General features: G+C 41.5%; 1 protein-coding gene across 1 annotated transcript in view; it reads left to right on the top strand.

The window, feature by feature from the left end:
* LOC140238899 (ATP-dependent translocase ABCB1-like) overlaps positions 1-16,143 on the top strand; it is a 39,987-nt gene that overhangs the window by 21,223 nt on the left and 2,621 nt on the right. The window contains exons 9-25 of the mRNA XM_072318799.1: positions 585-753; positions 1,428-1,664; positions 1,949-2,152; positions 3,725-3,895; positions 4,101-4,278; positions 5,136-5,284; positions 6,083-6,250; positions 7,683-7,862; positions 8,605-8,688; positions 9,198-9,401; positions 10,571-10,671; positions 11,630-11,770; positions 12,493-12,649; positions 13,024-13,221; positions 14,009-14,212; positions 14,712-14,858; positions 15,693-16,143. The exon at positions 15,693-16,143 is cut by the window's right edge and continues 2,621 nt beyond it. Of these exons, the coding sequence (XP_072174900.1) occupies positions 585-753; positions 1,428-1,664; positions 1,949-2,152; positions 3,725-3,895; positions 4,101-4,278; positions 5,136-5,284; positions 6,083-6,250; positions 7,683-7,862; positions 8,605-8,688; positions 9,198-9,401; positions 10,571-10,671; positions 11,630-11,770; positions 12,493-12,649; positions 13,024-13,221; positions 14,009-14,212; positions 14,712-14,858; positions 15,693-15,890 (2,890 nt within the window). The 3' untranslated portion in view covers positions 15,891-16,143. The remainder of the gene's footprint in view (positions 1-584; positions 754-1,427; positions 1,665-1,948; positions 2,153-3,724; positions 3,896-4,100; positions 4,279-5,135; positions 5,285-6,082; positions 6,251-7,682; positions 7,863-8,604; positions 8,689-9,197; positions 9,402-10,570; positions 10,672-11,629; positions 11,771-12,492; positions 12,650-13,023; positions 13,222-14,008; positions 14,213-14,711; positions 14,859-15,692) is intronic.

The raw sequence follows: 16,143 nt of genomic DNA, 5'->3' as shown, positions 1-16,143 counted from the left end.
AGAAATGATTGTAATATAGGTTATGTAGAGGTTTGGGTGAAGTTTCTTCAAGACGTTATATTTTAAGAGGCAATATTGAAAATGATTTTGACTTTGGTGTCTTTTAAGGCTAACAATAATACTAATACGAACTGTGTGTTTTTAAAGATATTTTCATAATGTTTGTCAAATACAAGTCATGCTGGTTTGTAGAAAGGATTGTTCTACCCATTTATACGCCTTGGATAAGTGGGACATCTTGGATGAAGATATTTTGTCTCAGGACATATTAGCATTTGTCCAGGTTCAAACTCGTAATCCTTGTTTAAAGTAAAAAGTTTTAGCCACCCTGAATACAACTGAACAGGTCATACGTATATCAGTAAAGAAATTGTAGAGCAGTAGTAAGCACAATGTTACAATTTGGATCAACAGGTCATACGTAGATCAGTAAAGGAACTGTAGGGCATATTAGTAAGCACAATGTAAAAATTTGGATCAATGAAAGCAAGTCTCGACATGCACGTACATTAATATACATGGAAATGGTTGCAATTCTGGAGAAAATCCAAATTTCCTCGTTATTTTATCACGGTATCTGCCAGGTATGGACCAAAGCTTGTCGCTGATGGTGTCATATCCGGTGGTGACGTCATGATCGTCTTCTTTTGCGTCATGATTGGATCTTTTTCTATCGGCAACATCAGTCCCTCCATCACCTCGCTGACTGCCGCCCGGAGCGCTGCGGTCACTCTCTTCGACATCATCGATGCGGTATGCAGCTTTAAACGACCCCAACCTCAAACAGACTTCAAGGAGAATGAAACTCAAACTATGCGATTGGATTGAGTGAATGCAGCAGTATTAGTAGAAGACATCAGTGAAAGTTTGAAGAAAATCGAGCTCTCTTTTCAAAAGTTATGAATTGTTAAAATCTCGGTGCAGCCATTGCTGGATGAAAAGATAAAATTTGAACTTGAACTTGAACTTGATCTCTCCAGTTAGTGACGTCACTTACGGAGAACAATGATGAAGAATATAAAACATACTAGTGTTTTCAATTTCAAACACAATGAAAGAACAGTTTATACTTACTTCTGCCAGAAATTAAAGGGAAAAAATATTACCCTTAACAGGTGTCATTATCAAGTCGAGGGAATGAGTAGCCTGCTTTCTCTCTCTCTCTCTTAAAAAAAAAAAAAAAATATGTTTCCAATTTGCAATGTTTTTTTTTTTTTTTTTGTAAACTGTAGATATATGAGCAGCTCAATGAAAAAAAAAATGAAATGTACCATTTCACAGTACATCTACTTGGGGGACAGAATTGTGACTGTTTTGTTGAAATGCATCATGTGACTCCTCTTGAATGGAATATAAATGTGTTTTAGAAAGGTTCAGATTTATTTTTAACATTTTTGTTCTAAATTCTGTGTTTTGTTGAATGACAGACTCCAGAAATCGACGCGAGGTCGAGCAAAGGAAAGAAACCGTCTCAGATGACGGGTAACATCGAGTTCCAAGGGGTGCACTTCACCTACCCCACTCGACCCGACGTCCCGATCCTCAAGGGCATAGACCTCAGCATCCGGAAGGGGCAGACTGTGGCCCTGGTTGGGTCCAGTGGGTGTGGCAAGTCTACCACCATCAACCTACTACTCAGGTTCTATGACAAATCCGACGGAAAGGTGAGGACATGCAGCCAGAATCATTCTAGAAACCCTAGCCTTTTGGTTTTTACTTTGGTATCATGGATGTTTTGTAAACGTTAATTCCAGACTAGCTGAAAGTTGGTCTGAAAAGAGTGACGTTTTCTTAGCACAACAGTGAAGGCTTGGTCAAAACCAGGGGGAAATTGAGGAAGTTGTAAAATTGTGAAGTTTTACTAATTTCCACGAAACATTTCTTGATCAGTCAGTAAGTATATATGAATATTTATATACTAATGGTGGATTGATTATGTCAAAAACAGATTCTTGTTGATGGCGACGAGATCACCGACCTTAACGTCCGATGGCTGCGCGAGAAAATCGGCGTGGTCAGCCAGGAGCCCATCCTCTTCAACTGCAGCATCGAGGAGAACATCGCTTACGGCCGTGCAGGCGTGACAAAGGAGGAGATCGTCCAGGCAACCAAGATGGCCAACGCCCACGACTTCATCTCCAAGCTACCCAAGGTGAGACGCTAGCCAAGGTCGCAGAGGCATAACTGCGAGTTTAAGTTTAACTTTGAAAGGCCTTCGAGAAGCTTCCTCGCCCATCCGTACTGGGCGGCCAAACTTCTGGAAGTTTCCGGCTCGCTTCTTTCGGGAAGTTTTGGTCAGCGGTGCGCATGCGCAGCAAAGGAGAAAATGCGCGCTGTCTGACAGCTTTGAAGGCGCTGTAAACAGGAAGTGGACGGATCACATGACAAACTTCGCGATGTTTTATCTTTGCAAGGGGGTTCCGGAAATTTCAAAAGTTGAGTGGGAAATTTCTCGAGGTTTTTTTTTTTTTTTTTATTTTTTTATTTGTTTTTTAAATTTTTATCGGATAGAATTTACGTGTGGCATAGGCGTGCAGATACTTCATGAGAGCCAGTGTCGTAGGAGCAAATGTCATGGAACAGTTTTCGGAAGGTGTTCGGTCACACTTGCAAAACTTTGTGAACTTCGGGCGAAATCTTACCAGTGTGACGGCGTAATCGAACGACACAAACTGACACTGGCATTTATAGGAGGGGTCTCTATCAACCAGGCTGACCTTTGCTCATTATTTGGTCATTGATTCAGTCTTGTGTTCTGTACGCAGATATCTTTTGAGATATATCTACTTCGCGTGATTATATTCGTATCGTTTGAGCGATTCAACGATTGAATCACTTTTTTGTTTGAAGTTTTATCCCCTGTAAGTCATCTTCAACTAGGCGAAGAGATAGAGCCTTCCATGATTAAAAGATGGAAGTGTAATTGGTTCCCCACCGATTATTTGAATTAGTTGTACGTGACTGCTAAGGAGGCAATGGATGCTTTATAGGCACGACCACAACACAGACACAGCAACACAGCAATGATGATAGGGCGCCTTGGGGGCCCAACCAATGCAGTCGGGTGTACGTCAAGAGCTCGACGCCCACGAGTCATAGGGCCTAGTGTCTACGAGTAATGCAAGCAACGATCTAGACACTAAAGTACACAAGGCCCACAAGCTTGACATCAACTAAAATAGGCCCACGAGTTAAACGGTCCACGAGCTATCTAGACACTAGGCAAATAAGGCCTATGAGCTCGACACAAGACTAACAAGGCCCACAAGCTCGATACTATGCAGAAAAGGCCCACGAGCTTGACGTTGCATCACTCGACGGCTGAAGGTACGTAGTGTCGAACTCGTTTGCCTTATTTTTTAGCCTAGTGTCTAGCTGTCCAGTGTCTTATCCCTATTTTACTTATGTAGTGTCCAGCTAATGGGCCTGCTTTATTTCGTGTCTAGCACGTGTGCTGTGTGACTCGTGGACCCCTTTTCATTATCTAGCTCTTGAGCCTAAGACTCGTGGTTGTCGAGCTCGTGGAATGACCGCCTTCAGCCACAACGGGACTCGGACCAGGGACATTGGAATTTATATTCCATGACTTTTTCTTCCAGTTCTCCAAATGTATCCACACTACATAAACACTGAGTCTAGACATGCCTATCATGAATAATCGTGATTTGGAATTCTAAAAACGGCAAAGACATTATCCACAGTCATGATTCCCCCCACATTGCAGGGCTATAACACCATGGTCGGAGAGCGCGGCGCCCAGCTGTCCGGGGGACAGAAACAGAGAGTCGCCATCGCCCGCGCGCTGGTGAGAAACCCGTCCATTCTTCTCCTTGACGAAGCCACGTCAGCTCTGGACAGGGAGAGCGAGAAAGTCGTGCAGCAAGCTTTGGATAAGGTAACTCCATTGAAAATCTTAAGAAAATGTCTCAGGAATAAAAGAAACATCGTTTTGTTACTCCCGTTCGTTCTTGCAAATAGCATTCGTCTTTTTTTTTAATGAAATATATTATAGAAAAGTGTTTAAATCCGTTTGTGAGTCACATAACGATTGAGTAAGAGATATATCTGCGAGTCTTCCCGAATTTTTTTTTTTCCCTCAGGCATCGGAGGGTCGGACCACCATCGTCATCGCTCACCGTCTGACCACCATTCAGAACGCCGACGTCATCTACGCCTTCGACGAGGGAACCATCGTCGAGTTCGGCAGCCACGCCGAGCTCATGAAGAGAGGCGGCGTGTACAAGCAGCTCGTCACACTTCAAACTCTGGACGCGGACGGTACGTTAAAAAGATTGACAAAATCTTTGGTTGCTGGCACGCACACGTTGGACGAAAGTGTACTTTGTGTTGCGGAAGCTGCTTCTTGTCTTCTTCCTCTCATATTTTTTTTTCTCCTTTTCATCGTCATCATCACCAGCATCCATGCCATCATTATTATCGTTATCATCATAACCATCATTACCGTCATCATCATTACCATTATCATCATCATCCTCATCAACACTATCATCATCTCCTTTTGTTTTTTCTCCCCCATCTTTGCCTTCTTCATCTCCATCATCTTTTTCTTCTTTCTCTTCTTCTTCTTTTTCTTCTTCGTCCTTTCCTTCTTCGTCCTTTCCTTCATGCTCGTCTTCCTTCTGCTCCTACTCCTCCTATTTCCTATTTCCTCCGATCAACATGATCGCATGAGAGTACGCAATGTAAGCCAAACTTACTCATCATACTCAGAGGTCGACATTGGCGGTGGCCCCGTGACCCCGGGCCGCTAAGAATTGTTTTCGCACCCCACCCCCCCCCCCAAAAAAAAAAAAGAAAAGAAAAAAAGGTTAACTGTTGGTGGCCCAACCGGGCAACTAAAATTCAAACTGGATCGTTATGTTTGCTTCTGTTTTGGACCATCAGGGCAAAAAGAGCCCAATAATGTTCATTTGAATGTTAGTGTACATGCCAAGGTACTCTTAAGCCAACACGGCTCACTCGGTAGCCGTTCTGCTTTACACTGTACGCTGCGTTACGTAAACCTTCAGATGTCTGTTGCGAGAGAGATGGCACCTTTGTGCATATCGCTGTTTATATTGTATATGTTTTTTTTTTTTTAATTCTCTATTTGGCCAAACTTGTCCGACCCAAAGGTGAAACTTCTGCTGCACTTGAAAAGAAGATTTCGGCTGTGACCACCCCGTCTCGCCAGCTCTCCCGCCAGATGTCCCGCCAAATGTCCCGGCAGCTCTCTCGCCAAGTGTCGTCTGGTAGCTTCAGCAAAGGAGGCAGTGTCAAAGATGTAGGTCTTCCGTCCTTTAAAGAAAAAAAAAACAAACAACCCTCCGTATTATGACCTCAATAAAGGGAGTGAAATCCAACACAGTGATGGAACATTTGCCCAATGAACCAACTAACAAACCGACCAAACACAGATAAAAGAAGAAAGTTACTATAATACTAAACCCCCCAAAACCAAGGTGGTATATATTTCAGGAAAGAGCAATATTGCCAACGGCCATATATGTAAATTTGAGGTGATGATGTCATCTCGTTTTGTCGTTGAGCGTTTTTATGTTTTATGTTTTTTTTTATGTTTTTTTTTTTTTTTTTAGATAAGAAGAATTCCCTACGTGTATGATAGAATGAAGGTCTCTGTGCCAATAATATCGCCGAAACTTTGCTTGGTGACGCCAAGATGGAACACCCAACATGCTACTTGATTTTTTTCGCAATAAAAGTCACGTTTAGGTGGACCTGGACCCCGTTTCACAAAAAGATGATATGTTAGCAACTCTTGCTTGGATGGCAGTTGTTATGGTAACGACAAGAATCCATCTTCCCGATTGGCTGTTGCTATTGCCATTCCATCAAGAGTTGCTATCCTAACATCTTTTATGAAATGGGGCGCAGATGTCATGGTAAGAGATGCTGTCAATGGAAGAGGGTAATAATGTTTTCAACGAAAGGATGTTCACATAACAGCCCGTGACGTCACCAGTAGTATCAATCGTAGAAACAATGAGTGTGAGATGAGACGTCTCAAACTCAAGTCGTTAGATGCGGTTGTCATGGTTTCCTCCCTGTTTGATTATTTCAGGCCACCGAGGAGGAGGAGGAAGAAGAAGATGTTCGCAAGGTTGGATACGGGGAGATTCTGCGCCTCAACAAACCTGAAGCACATCTCATTTTCATCGGCTGCATCTTTGCTGGTGTCCTGGGCGTGGCAATGCCGGTCTTCGCCATCCTCTTCAGCGAGATTATCCTGGTAGGCCAATTATTTCTACAATCACAGACATTAAAGGACAAGTACACCTTCATATTTATATGTGGATTGAGTGAATGCGGCAATATTCCTTGAACATTTCAGTGAAAGTTTGAGGAAAATCGGACTATCCAGTCAAAAGTTATAATTTCTTTCTTTTTTTTGTGTGGAAGTTTCTACACAGTCACTGCTGGATAAGAAGACTGCTACAGTTTATGATGTCATATGCACAGAACGAAATAAAAATATAAAGAGAATCTCAAAAAAAATTTCTATAGAAAAAATAGTACTCATTCCCTCGACTTATTGTTACTGATGCAATTAATATTAAGGATGATATTCCCCAGCCTTCTAAAAGAGGCAAGTCAAGCGCTCTTTTATCATGCAAGAAAAATGAAATTATGCTGCATTTTCTTTATATTTTCTTTATATCGTTCTGCACATGTGACATCACAAGCTGTCGTACCTAGTCATCCAGCGATGGCGGCGCTGAAACTTTAAAAACTTATAACATTTGAACGGATTGTCCAATTTTCCTCAAACCTTCACCGATTCACCAATCCACATGTAGGCCCTATATGAAAGTGAACTTGTTCTTTAACCACTTTTCCGCGGGAAATGGATGATATAGTTCATACTTTACTATTTGTCGAATTGAATTTTGTATGCCAGCCAATAGATGACCTTTGTGGGATTGACGTCATCTCTTCAACTAATTTGCATAATTCATGTGATTCTAATCGGTACTGAGTAATCATGAAAGCATTTTTAACTTCAATAATTTGGAGACTTTCTTTTTTTTTTTTTTTTTTTTTTTTTTTTTTTTTTTTTACTTTGTGCCCTATTCTAATCAAAACTTCTGACGTTGCTGTCTTTGAGATGTCGGTCCATTCCAAATATGTACCTCATTCTTCTGTTTGACTACATCTTCAATTTCTGTAATAGCAGAAATAGTTTGTTTGTTTTTGTCATCATAACATCGACACCATTTTAAGATGGTATCCTTCGAGGGTTAAACGGAATATCACCAATTAATGTTACACCAGCGTAAAATTAGGAAGCTTTAGATTTGCGACGCGGACGTTAAGACGATGGTTACGTTGACTGCCTCCCCTCTCCCTGTGTGATGTGCTTTAGATTTAGCAAGGACGCAGCCTCTACAAAATGAAATGGGGCCCCCATATGTCTTTCGTCATCGTGTCATCAAGTAGCTCCTTGCGTCGTGAATTTGAGGGGACGCTAAAATGGTCCTGCACCGTCGTGAAACCACAGACGACGAGAGATCGATTTTGATCAGCGGTCTCTCGCGCATGCGCAAAACAGTTTTTCCTCGTAGCGTCCGCGTCGCGGGTCTAAAGCTCCCTATTGTCGCGTGTACTGCAAACAGCATCAGCTAATTCAATACTGTATTAATTGGCTTGATGTGTCTCTGCAGATCTTCACCTACCCAGCGGACCAGATGCGTGAAGAAGCCGTCTTCTGGTCGCTGATGTTCGTTGCCCTGGGTGGCGCTTTCCTCGTCAGTAACTCAGTCACCGGTATCTGCTTCGCCATCTCGGGAGAAGAGCTCACTCTGCGTCTCCGGCAGAAAGCTTTCTGGACGATGCTGCGTCAGGTATGACCGTCAGATTACCTCTTGCCGCAGGGGCGGATGCAGGAATTCCGTAAAGGGGAGGCGCCTTTACGAAAGGGGCGTACGAGCCCCCCCCCCCCCCACCCATTTTTTCTTTTTATTTCTTTTGTTTTAACAAAAAATTACGAGGGGTTGTGCGCTTGGTGCGCCCCTTCTGGATCTGCCACTGTGCCGAGTCAACCAAGTACATAATGATTATGTTATGGATATGCTATTTTACTCTCTATATTTTCATTATACCGTTACCAGGATGGATACAAAAATTATAATGATTATCTCGCATTGGAGAGGGTATGTACAGTATCATTTCATGAATTTCACGAATTTGTTGTTATATGTCTGCTGTTCGTTGAAAGAAATAGAAAATATCCTTAAATTCTAATGCAAGAATTATTCCATATAACCTGATTATGAATAATAAATATGATTATGAAAAAGAAAAATATCCTTAAATTGCCTTACTATAGGAGACCCGTTCCAAATTGTTAATGCTATCATTGCCTGTGTAAAAAAAAAATGAAGTAAAAGTAAACATGACTGAACGAAAACCTGAAGCTAAGATTCTTGACTGTGTTATGTTATTTTACAACATTACCTGCTGCACACACTTATAGATTATCACTTCACAACAATCTTTTGAGATGGTATTGAATGAAGAAGTCTTTCCGTTATTTTAAATGAGTAGTGATTTTTTTTTCTGTCGTCACTTTTTTTGTTGCCTTAGGATGCTGCCTATTTCGATGATCCCAAACACGGAACCGGAGCACTCGCCACCAGACTTTCATCCGATGCATCACAAGTGAAAGGGGTAAGCGAAACATGACGCATCTTTTTCGATCTGACCCCGCCGCAGTACGAGCGAGGAGGGATGGGCTTTGGGAAAGAAGAAACCTCAAAGATGTCTCAAGTTCTCTGCTATCATGTTCAAGAAGGGTGGATTTCATAGGATGTAGAACCCTTGACGCAGCGTACATATATCTGTCATTTATTGTCCATTAACAGGTCGATCAATGATGAATATCTTGGTTGGTTGGCATCCATTCGTCTCGAGAAACGATGGCATAGCACTAGCTAGGCAAGAAGTTTGCACTGCCTTGAGTGGCTGTAAAGGCCCACTCTTGAGTGGCAATCTTTAGAGCACTTGCAGCAGATGAAGTCTGTTGGGGCCACATGTTAAAAGTCAGTACCGTAGTTTTGATGAAACCAATCAAGTTTTAGATGTTAATAGTAGAAGCCGTCGACGTCTTTCTGGGTTTTTTTTTCCGTGTAAGGAGTCTATCATCGTTTTGCATTTTTCCCCTTTGATGTGTTGCCTAGGCAACCGGCCAGCGGCTGAGCATAATTGTGCAGTCTTCCGTGACTATGATCGCCGCCATCTGTATCGGCTTCATCTACGGCTGGAAGCTCGCTCTCCTCATCTTCGGCTGCCTCCCCGTGCTCGCCATCTCCGGCGCACTGGAGATGAAGATCCTGCAAGGTGGCCACCGGAAAGACGCCGCCCTCATCGAGGAGGCAGGAAAGGTGAGAATGTGTGTTTAAAGGGATAGTGTGGTTTGGGTTAAAGGGATCATGCTGTTTGGGTTGAGACCTAAATTCAGGTTTCTAAGATTTTTCGTGGGATAATATGAAAGAGCACGTAATTCCAAGAGGGATTCAATGTTTATTTTTAATGAAAAATGGTTTCGAAATGGCTAAGACATCCAAAACAGAGCAATCCTAATACAAGGTGGGACCCACCTTTTGTAAGTATTGATTTGTTTTACTTTATTTTTGGATGTTTCAGCCATTCCAAAACCGATTTTCATCTGATGAAATTAGAATTCTTCTTAGATGGCATGCTCTGTATTATTTCGTAAGTGTGTTCTTGCTATCTCACAAAAGAGTAAAAAGCCCAATCCTCATCTCTACCAATACTATACTATCCCTTTAAAATGGGGATTCAAATGTTAACTTTTTGCAAGATTAGAATTAAAAACCAAATATGAAATACCAAAGAGCACACAATTCTAAGAGGAATTCAATGTTTATTATTTTAATGAAATTTGTTATGAAACGCATGAGATATAGAAAAAAACCCTCAACAAGAACAGTAACAAACAAAGTAAAACAAAGTGGTCCTAATAAAAGGTGAGTTCCATCTTTTATTAGGAATCCTTTGTTTTTGGATATCTTAGCCATTTTAAACCCGATTTCGTCTGGTTTATGTGCACCCAGTGCTCCTCGTGAGAAATGATGTGCATGGTATCTTTCATGTGCGCACTCGGTGATTCTCTGATACATTCATTATCTGGGACCTCGTGCTCTGTCTTCTTGGCTGCGGCCAGCTTCATTTGTTGTGATTTTTATTACGTTTATTCCCAAACTCAATTTCCACGTGTAAGATGTGGCTTTTCGCTCGTATTTTCCACGTGGTTGATATAAAATGCGCACTTGTAAAACGAGTGCGCTAAGAACTTAGTTCACAAACAAAAAGCCGTCAAAAATAACTAGATGTTTGGCAATAGCTGTAACAATAATAATGTCGAGGATAGTATAAGAGCACTTCATAGTCTGTCAGCGAGTAAAACGGCTTTTCCGTAGGTTCTAGTGGAGCACGCAGTGTTCGGTATGGCGATTAAAAAAAGTTAACTATTGATGCGCAGTCTGCACATTATGATGCGTTTGTTTTCCCACTTTATTTTCGTGATTAGATCGCCGCCGAATCTATCGAGAATGTCCGCACGGTGGCGTCCTTGAATCTCGAGGATACGATGATTAGGAAATACGCCGAGCAACTGGAAATTCCCTACAGGTAAAACACAGAGCATAAACCGTACACATGATGGTACTTTCGATTCGTTCGGATTGCATCCCCTTTTTCGTCGCATTGTTTGTATTACCAGTCTTGCGATCTAAAATCTGTTTCTTGTTTTTCATTAAATGGCACGTGCTGCAAGTTTATGACAGTGGCTGGTCACCGCAGCAACAATTTCAATGCATGCAGCCGATTGGTTGTTGTTCTGTCGTTGCTGCTTTGAATTCTCCAATCAACGCAAACCTTCTGAGTGAAGCTGGCCACTAGTGTGTAGGAATCAGCAATGTAAAGTCAGAGACGCTGGGGTCATTCAAACAAAGTTCATTATCGCTTAAAGAAATATTGTATTGTGCGTTAGCAGTCCTTTCTCAAGGCATTACGGAATTTAGCTCGCGCGTCAATAAACATACATTTTATAAAATGATGATTAGGTGCCAGCGAAGAAAGTGTTTTTACCGGGTGTTTCTGGAATATTCTCATCATGCTTTTGAACATGTTTCTGTATACGAACTTTCAAAGTGGATCTTTTTCATTAGATGATAATTATGTGCGTTGAAATTCTCCTTTTTAGAGTGTTGTCATGCAGACTAATGTGTTGAAATATTCCAAGCTGAAAAATTTGCCGTACATGTCCGAAAAAAAAGTTTAGCTCTTACGTGTAGCAAAATATCGAAAATTTGCTTGTAGTTTGTATCAATATATGTGATTTGTTAGAGTGGTAGCCCCGCTTTTTGAAATGGTCTTTGGTGAACATGAAGATAGAATAATGATTGACGCCTTATCATTGTTATTATTATTATTATTATTATTATTATTATTATTATTATTATTATTATTATTATTATTATTATTATTATTATTATTATTATTATTATTGTTATTATTATTATTATCATTATTATTATTATTATTATTATTATTATTATTATTATTATTATCATCATTAAAAATGCAGGCAAGGTAAGATCAACAGCCAGGTGAACGGTCTTGCCTTTGCCGTCTCGCAAGCCATGATCTTCTTCATCTACGCCGCTTCCTTCCGGCTCGGTGGCTACCTTGTCTCCATCCAAGACATGACGATTGATGAAGTGTTCAAGTAAGTACACGTATAATGAATTAAGTCGATTGTGAGATGTTCACTTCGGAAGTACTGTGGTGTAGGCATTAGGCTCGTACGACACAGACGCTGGGTTCGAGTCCCGCTTGGTTTGTGTATATCCTGGGACAAGATAATTGTACCTTTTTTGTTCCACCTGATCCCAGGTGTATGAATGACTTGTTATTTGGCAGTGATAGAGATGTAATAATAAAACGACATTGCAAAAAGAAAACCTCTGTTTACATTGATGGCGCCATCTTCTGTTGACAAGATCATTTTATAAAGTCCTTACATCCACCCAACTGGGCCCCATGGAAGACCAGCTACTGCAGCTGAATATGGACTATTCAGCCATCTTCTCAGATGAAAATGAGACAAACAGCCCGTATCATTTCATCATTTTTGACCCATTGTACCTATTAAGAAGGCGTAACGTTAACGAGCAGAAATAAAATGAAATTAATAATTTTACCACTCAATAACATTGATAAAAACATGAAATACACAAAAGTAAAAAAAAAGTTATAGGTGGTCAAAACGAAACTGAAATAGCAAGCAGGTTAGTGGAGACCGATTTATTCAACAATGCAAATTATATTACGAACTTGCGATATTTACAAAATTTGCTGTTCGTCATTTTCTATCAGTTGATTTTTTTTTAATGTAAATGCTAAGTTTCCTGAACGCATTTCACTTGTGTTCTTCCATTTTGCCACCAGAGTTATATTTGGAGTGGCCTTTGCTGGCATCTCGGTCGGGCAGGCCATGGCCTTCCTACCCGACTACGCCAAGGCGTCTCACTCCGCTAACCTCCTCTTCCATCTGTTTTCCACCGAACCTCGCATCGATAACTACTCCAAGGCGGGCGCCAAACCAGTAAGTATTACTTGGTGACGATGATTGATGAATGAGAAATGATGTTGATGATTGATGATGATGATGATGGTGATGATGATAATTGATGATGATGATAGATGGATGTTAATGGATGATTGATGATGATGATGATGATGGTGGTGGTGGTAAAAATGATGATTGACGGTGATAATTGATGATAATGATGATGATGAATATGATGGATATGATGATGATTGCGATTATGTTGTGATGACGATGATGATGATGATTTGTTGTTTGATTATTGTTATCATCATCAGTGTATTCACTTTCTCATTAAACACCATTATTCCCTGATTGATTGGAGGAATTTCTCCATAATAAAGTCTGTGATTATTATTTACCTCTTCTAGGATAAGCTGTCTGGGGAGATAAACTACAAGAGCATCAAGTTTGCCTACCCGACCCGACCAGACATCAACGTGCTCAAGGGGCTCTCCCTGACGGTCAAGCCGGGGCAGACAGTGGCCCTGGTGGGCGAAAGTGGGTGTGGCAAGAGTACGCTGGTCTCCCTTCTTGAAAGAATGTACGATCCAGAGGACGGAGCAGTGGTACGTTTTTCTAAAACTTTCTTTCTTTTCTTTCCTTTTTTTTTAGCTCTTCGACCCTCGATCATATTGTGTATTTTGGTGGACATAAATCCCCTCAAGAATTATGGTCCGCTCTTTATTATAGAAACAGGTAGTAAAAAGAAAGTCACCATTTAAAGCAACAACAACAACATCAACATCATCATCATCAACAACAACAACAACAACAAAAACAACAAGAGCTGAAAGACATGTGTATGTATTCCATGTGCAGAAGCCAATTTCAATTTGTTTTGTTTTGTGTCGTTAAGTTTCATTCCACCAAAGAATAATTCCACGGGGCACCGTTTTATCAAAAGATATGATTGATTATAAATTTGCTTACCAAACAGGCTGCCAAAGACTTATGATAGCAATCATAATATTATAACTCTTCATTAAACAGGGCCCAGGTAGGTTAAAAAAAAGCGATTGGGGCTCTTCAAAATCTGTTTGGAATATCAAAATTTCGTACGAGACAGACTGAACTTGGTGCAGAGTCAAATTAATAAGTTTTGGAATATTTGAGAGAAACAAATTTCCGTCAAACTATGAGCGACGATCGGTTCTTCAAATTCTCTAAGATGATGTTGTAGATGTAGCGACCACAGCTAGCCTCAGACGGCATAAGCCGTGATAGCCCTCCACAAAGGTCTACGATGAGGACACGAGAGAAATCCAGTGCTTATTGCTCTTTTTTTTTTACTATGTGGGACTACATTCCTTCCTCGCTAGCAATCACTTTTCGTTGTCATCTGTTCAACCGCAGCTTTTGGACGGAATGTCGGTGAGGGACCTCAACATCCAGTGGCTACGAGCCAACATGGCCATCGTGAGCCAGGAACCAGTCCTCTTCGCTAGCTCCATCAAGGAGAACATCCAGTACGGCGTGGAGGAAGAGATGGACATGGCAAGCGTCGAGCGAGTGGCCAAGATGGCCAACATCCACGACTTCATCTCCTCCCTTCCAACGGTAAGAGTGTGACGTCATCAACTGACCACCGTTGACCACGCGTGTCCTCAGTGATTGACCGGATGACGCGTTAATCAAACTGAAATACTGTAGGCAGTAACGTTTGTAATGATTATAAAGAATGTAACGTAAACCACACCGCGTATTTTGACACCCACGCATACTGACAAGTATACGATGTATGCATATAATATATCAATATATTACATTGTACATAATACTTAAACATTATATTGTTATACTTGTATGTGCTTATGTACGTTTATATCCATGTGTATTACAGCCTTGTACACAATAGTCGGTAACTATCACACAATACCGCTTGAATTTATGAATCAACAGCTGTCTCCAGTATCCATGATTCTTCTTCTATTGAATCTCGAACCTATTTATACTGATTGTAAGATTGTTGTCAAAGGATACTAGGTTCCAAAGTTTTCACTCCGAAACGCACCGTTTGATATAATGACAGTTGTTTTTGTTTTGTTGTTTTGTTCAGGGTTACGACACTCTGGTGGGTGAGAAAGGAACCCAGCTGTCCGGGGGTCAGAAGCAGCGAGTGGCTATCGCCAGAGCTCTGGCCAGGAACCCCCGCATCCTCCTCCTAGACGAGGCCACGTCGGCTCTGGACACGGAGAGCGAAAAGGTGAGGATAGCGGACAGATTGTCTTTTTCGTTGTTGAGTTTACATGCTCAATGGTCGACAAAGTAGATCACACACTAAATTGACCGATGTTACGTGTTTCGCAATGTGTCGGGCATAGCTTCGGATAAGTGACCATGCAGGAACTCCTGCGTGAAGGGATTTTCGGGTTCATTTTTTTCAGGGGGCATTATATTTTTCCTGCTATGCCTTTCATAACCCAGAAGTAGATAATGAGTGCTAGTGCCTGGTGATTCTAGAGAATAAATTGTGGTAGAGTAGACGGTAGTTATCGCAAAAAATTACTACACATCTTTTACTACTTCTACTACCACTGCTACTTTTACTTCTACTACTACAAGTCCCAGCAAGCGTCCACACTATGGTTCTGGACGGGAAAGTCTTGCGGCGTTTGACTTTCCTCGCGCCTCGGGGACCTATAAGGAGCTTTAGATTTGCTACGCGGATGTTTAGACGATGATTGCATTGGCTGTTACCCTCTCTCTCTCTCCGCGTCGTGTTGGAAAGTAGCTTTAGATTACGCGAGGACGTAGCCTATACAAAATAAAATGCCCCCCATTTGATCATTGCATCAAGAAGCTCTCTCTTGCGTCTCGAATTTGATTTCTCGCAAAAATGGCCCAGAACCAACCGTGAAAACTTAGACGACGCGAGATCGATTTTGATAAGCAAATTTGCGCATGCACGGAACATTATTTTTCCTTTGAACGTCCGCGTGGTGAGAATCTAAAGCTACCTCATGTGAACAAAGGGCGTGTGACAACAAAAGGAACCGGAAGTGAATCATGTTCTCTTGTTATCTTTCATATCCCTCAGATTGTCCAAGTAGCCCTCGACAACGCCATGAAGGATCGAACGTCCATTGTCATCGCCCACCGCCTCTCCACCGTCAAGAACGCCAACGTCATCGCCGTCATCCGGGAAGGCGTGGTCGTGGAGAGCGGAAGTCACGAGGAACTGATGAAGGCTAAAGGTCACTACTTCACTCTGACCGGAGGGCTGCTGACTGAGTGATGATGAAAAAAAGTTCAAACAAACAAGCAAACAAACAAGAAAGCAGTGCATGACGAAATCACATGAGTTTCATGGATTCTTTTCAGGTGCACTGATTCACCATTAAGGGCCTTTAAAGGAGCTGATCCCTATACGCGGGAGAACATAATGATATCACTTCATGGTTCCACCTCTGATACCATTTCAACGAAAGAGTATTGTATTTCTCGACCAAAGCAACCACGGCACGTCATTCGGACTCAGGGAGAACAAG

The sequence above is a fragment of the Diadema setosum genome, chromosome 15, assembly GCF_964275005.1.
Source record: "Diadema setosum chromosome 15, eeDiaSeto1, whole genome shotgun sequence".
Classification (NCBI taxonomy): Eukaryota; Metazoa; Echinodermata; class Echinoidea; order Diadematoida; family Diadematidae; genus Diadema; species Diadema setosum.
The sequence above is the reverse complement of the archived record's forward strand: the minus strand, read 5'-3'. Positions and strand labels throughout refer to the sequence as shown.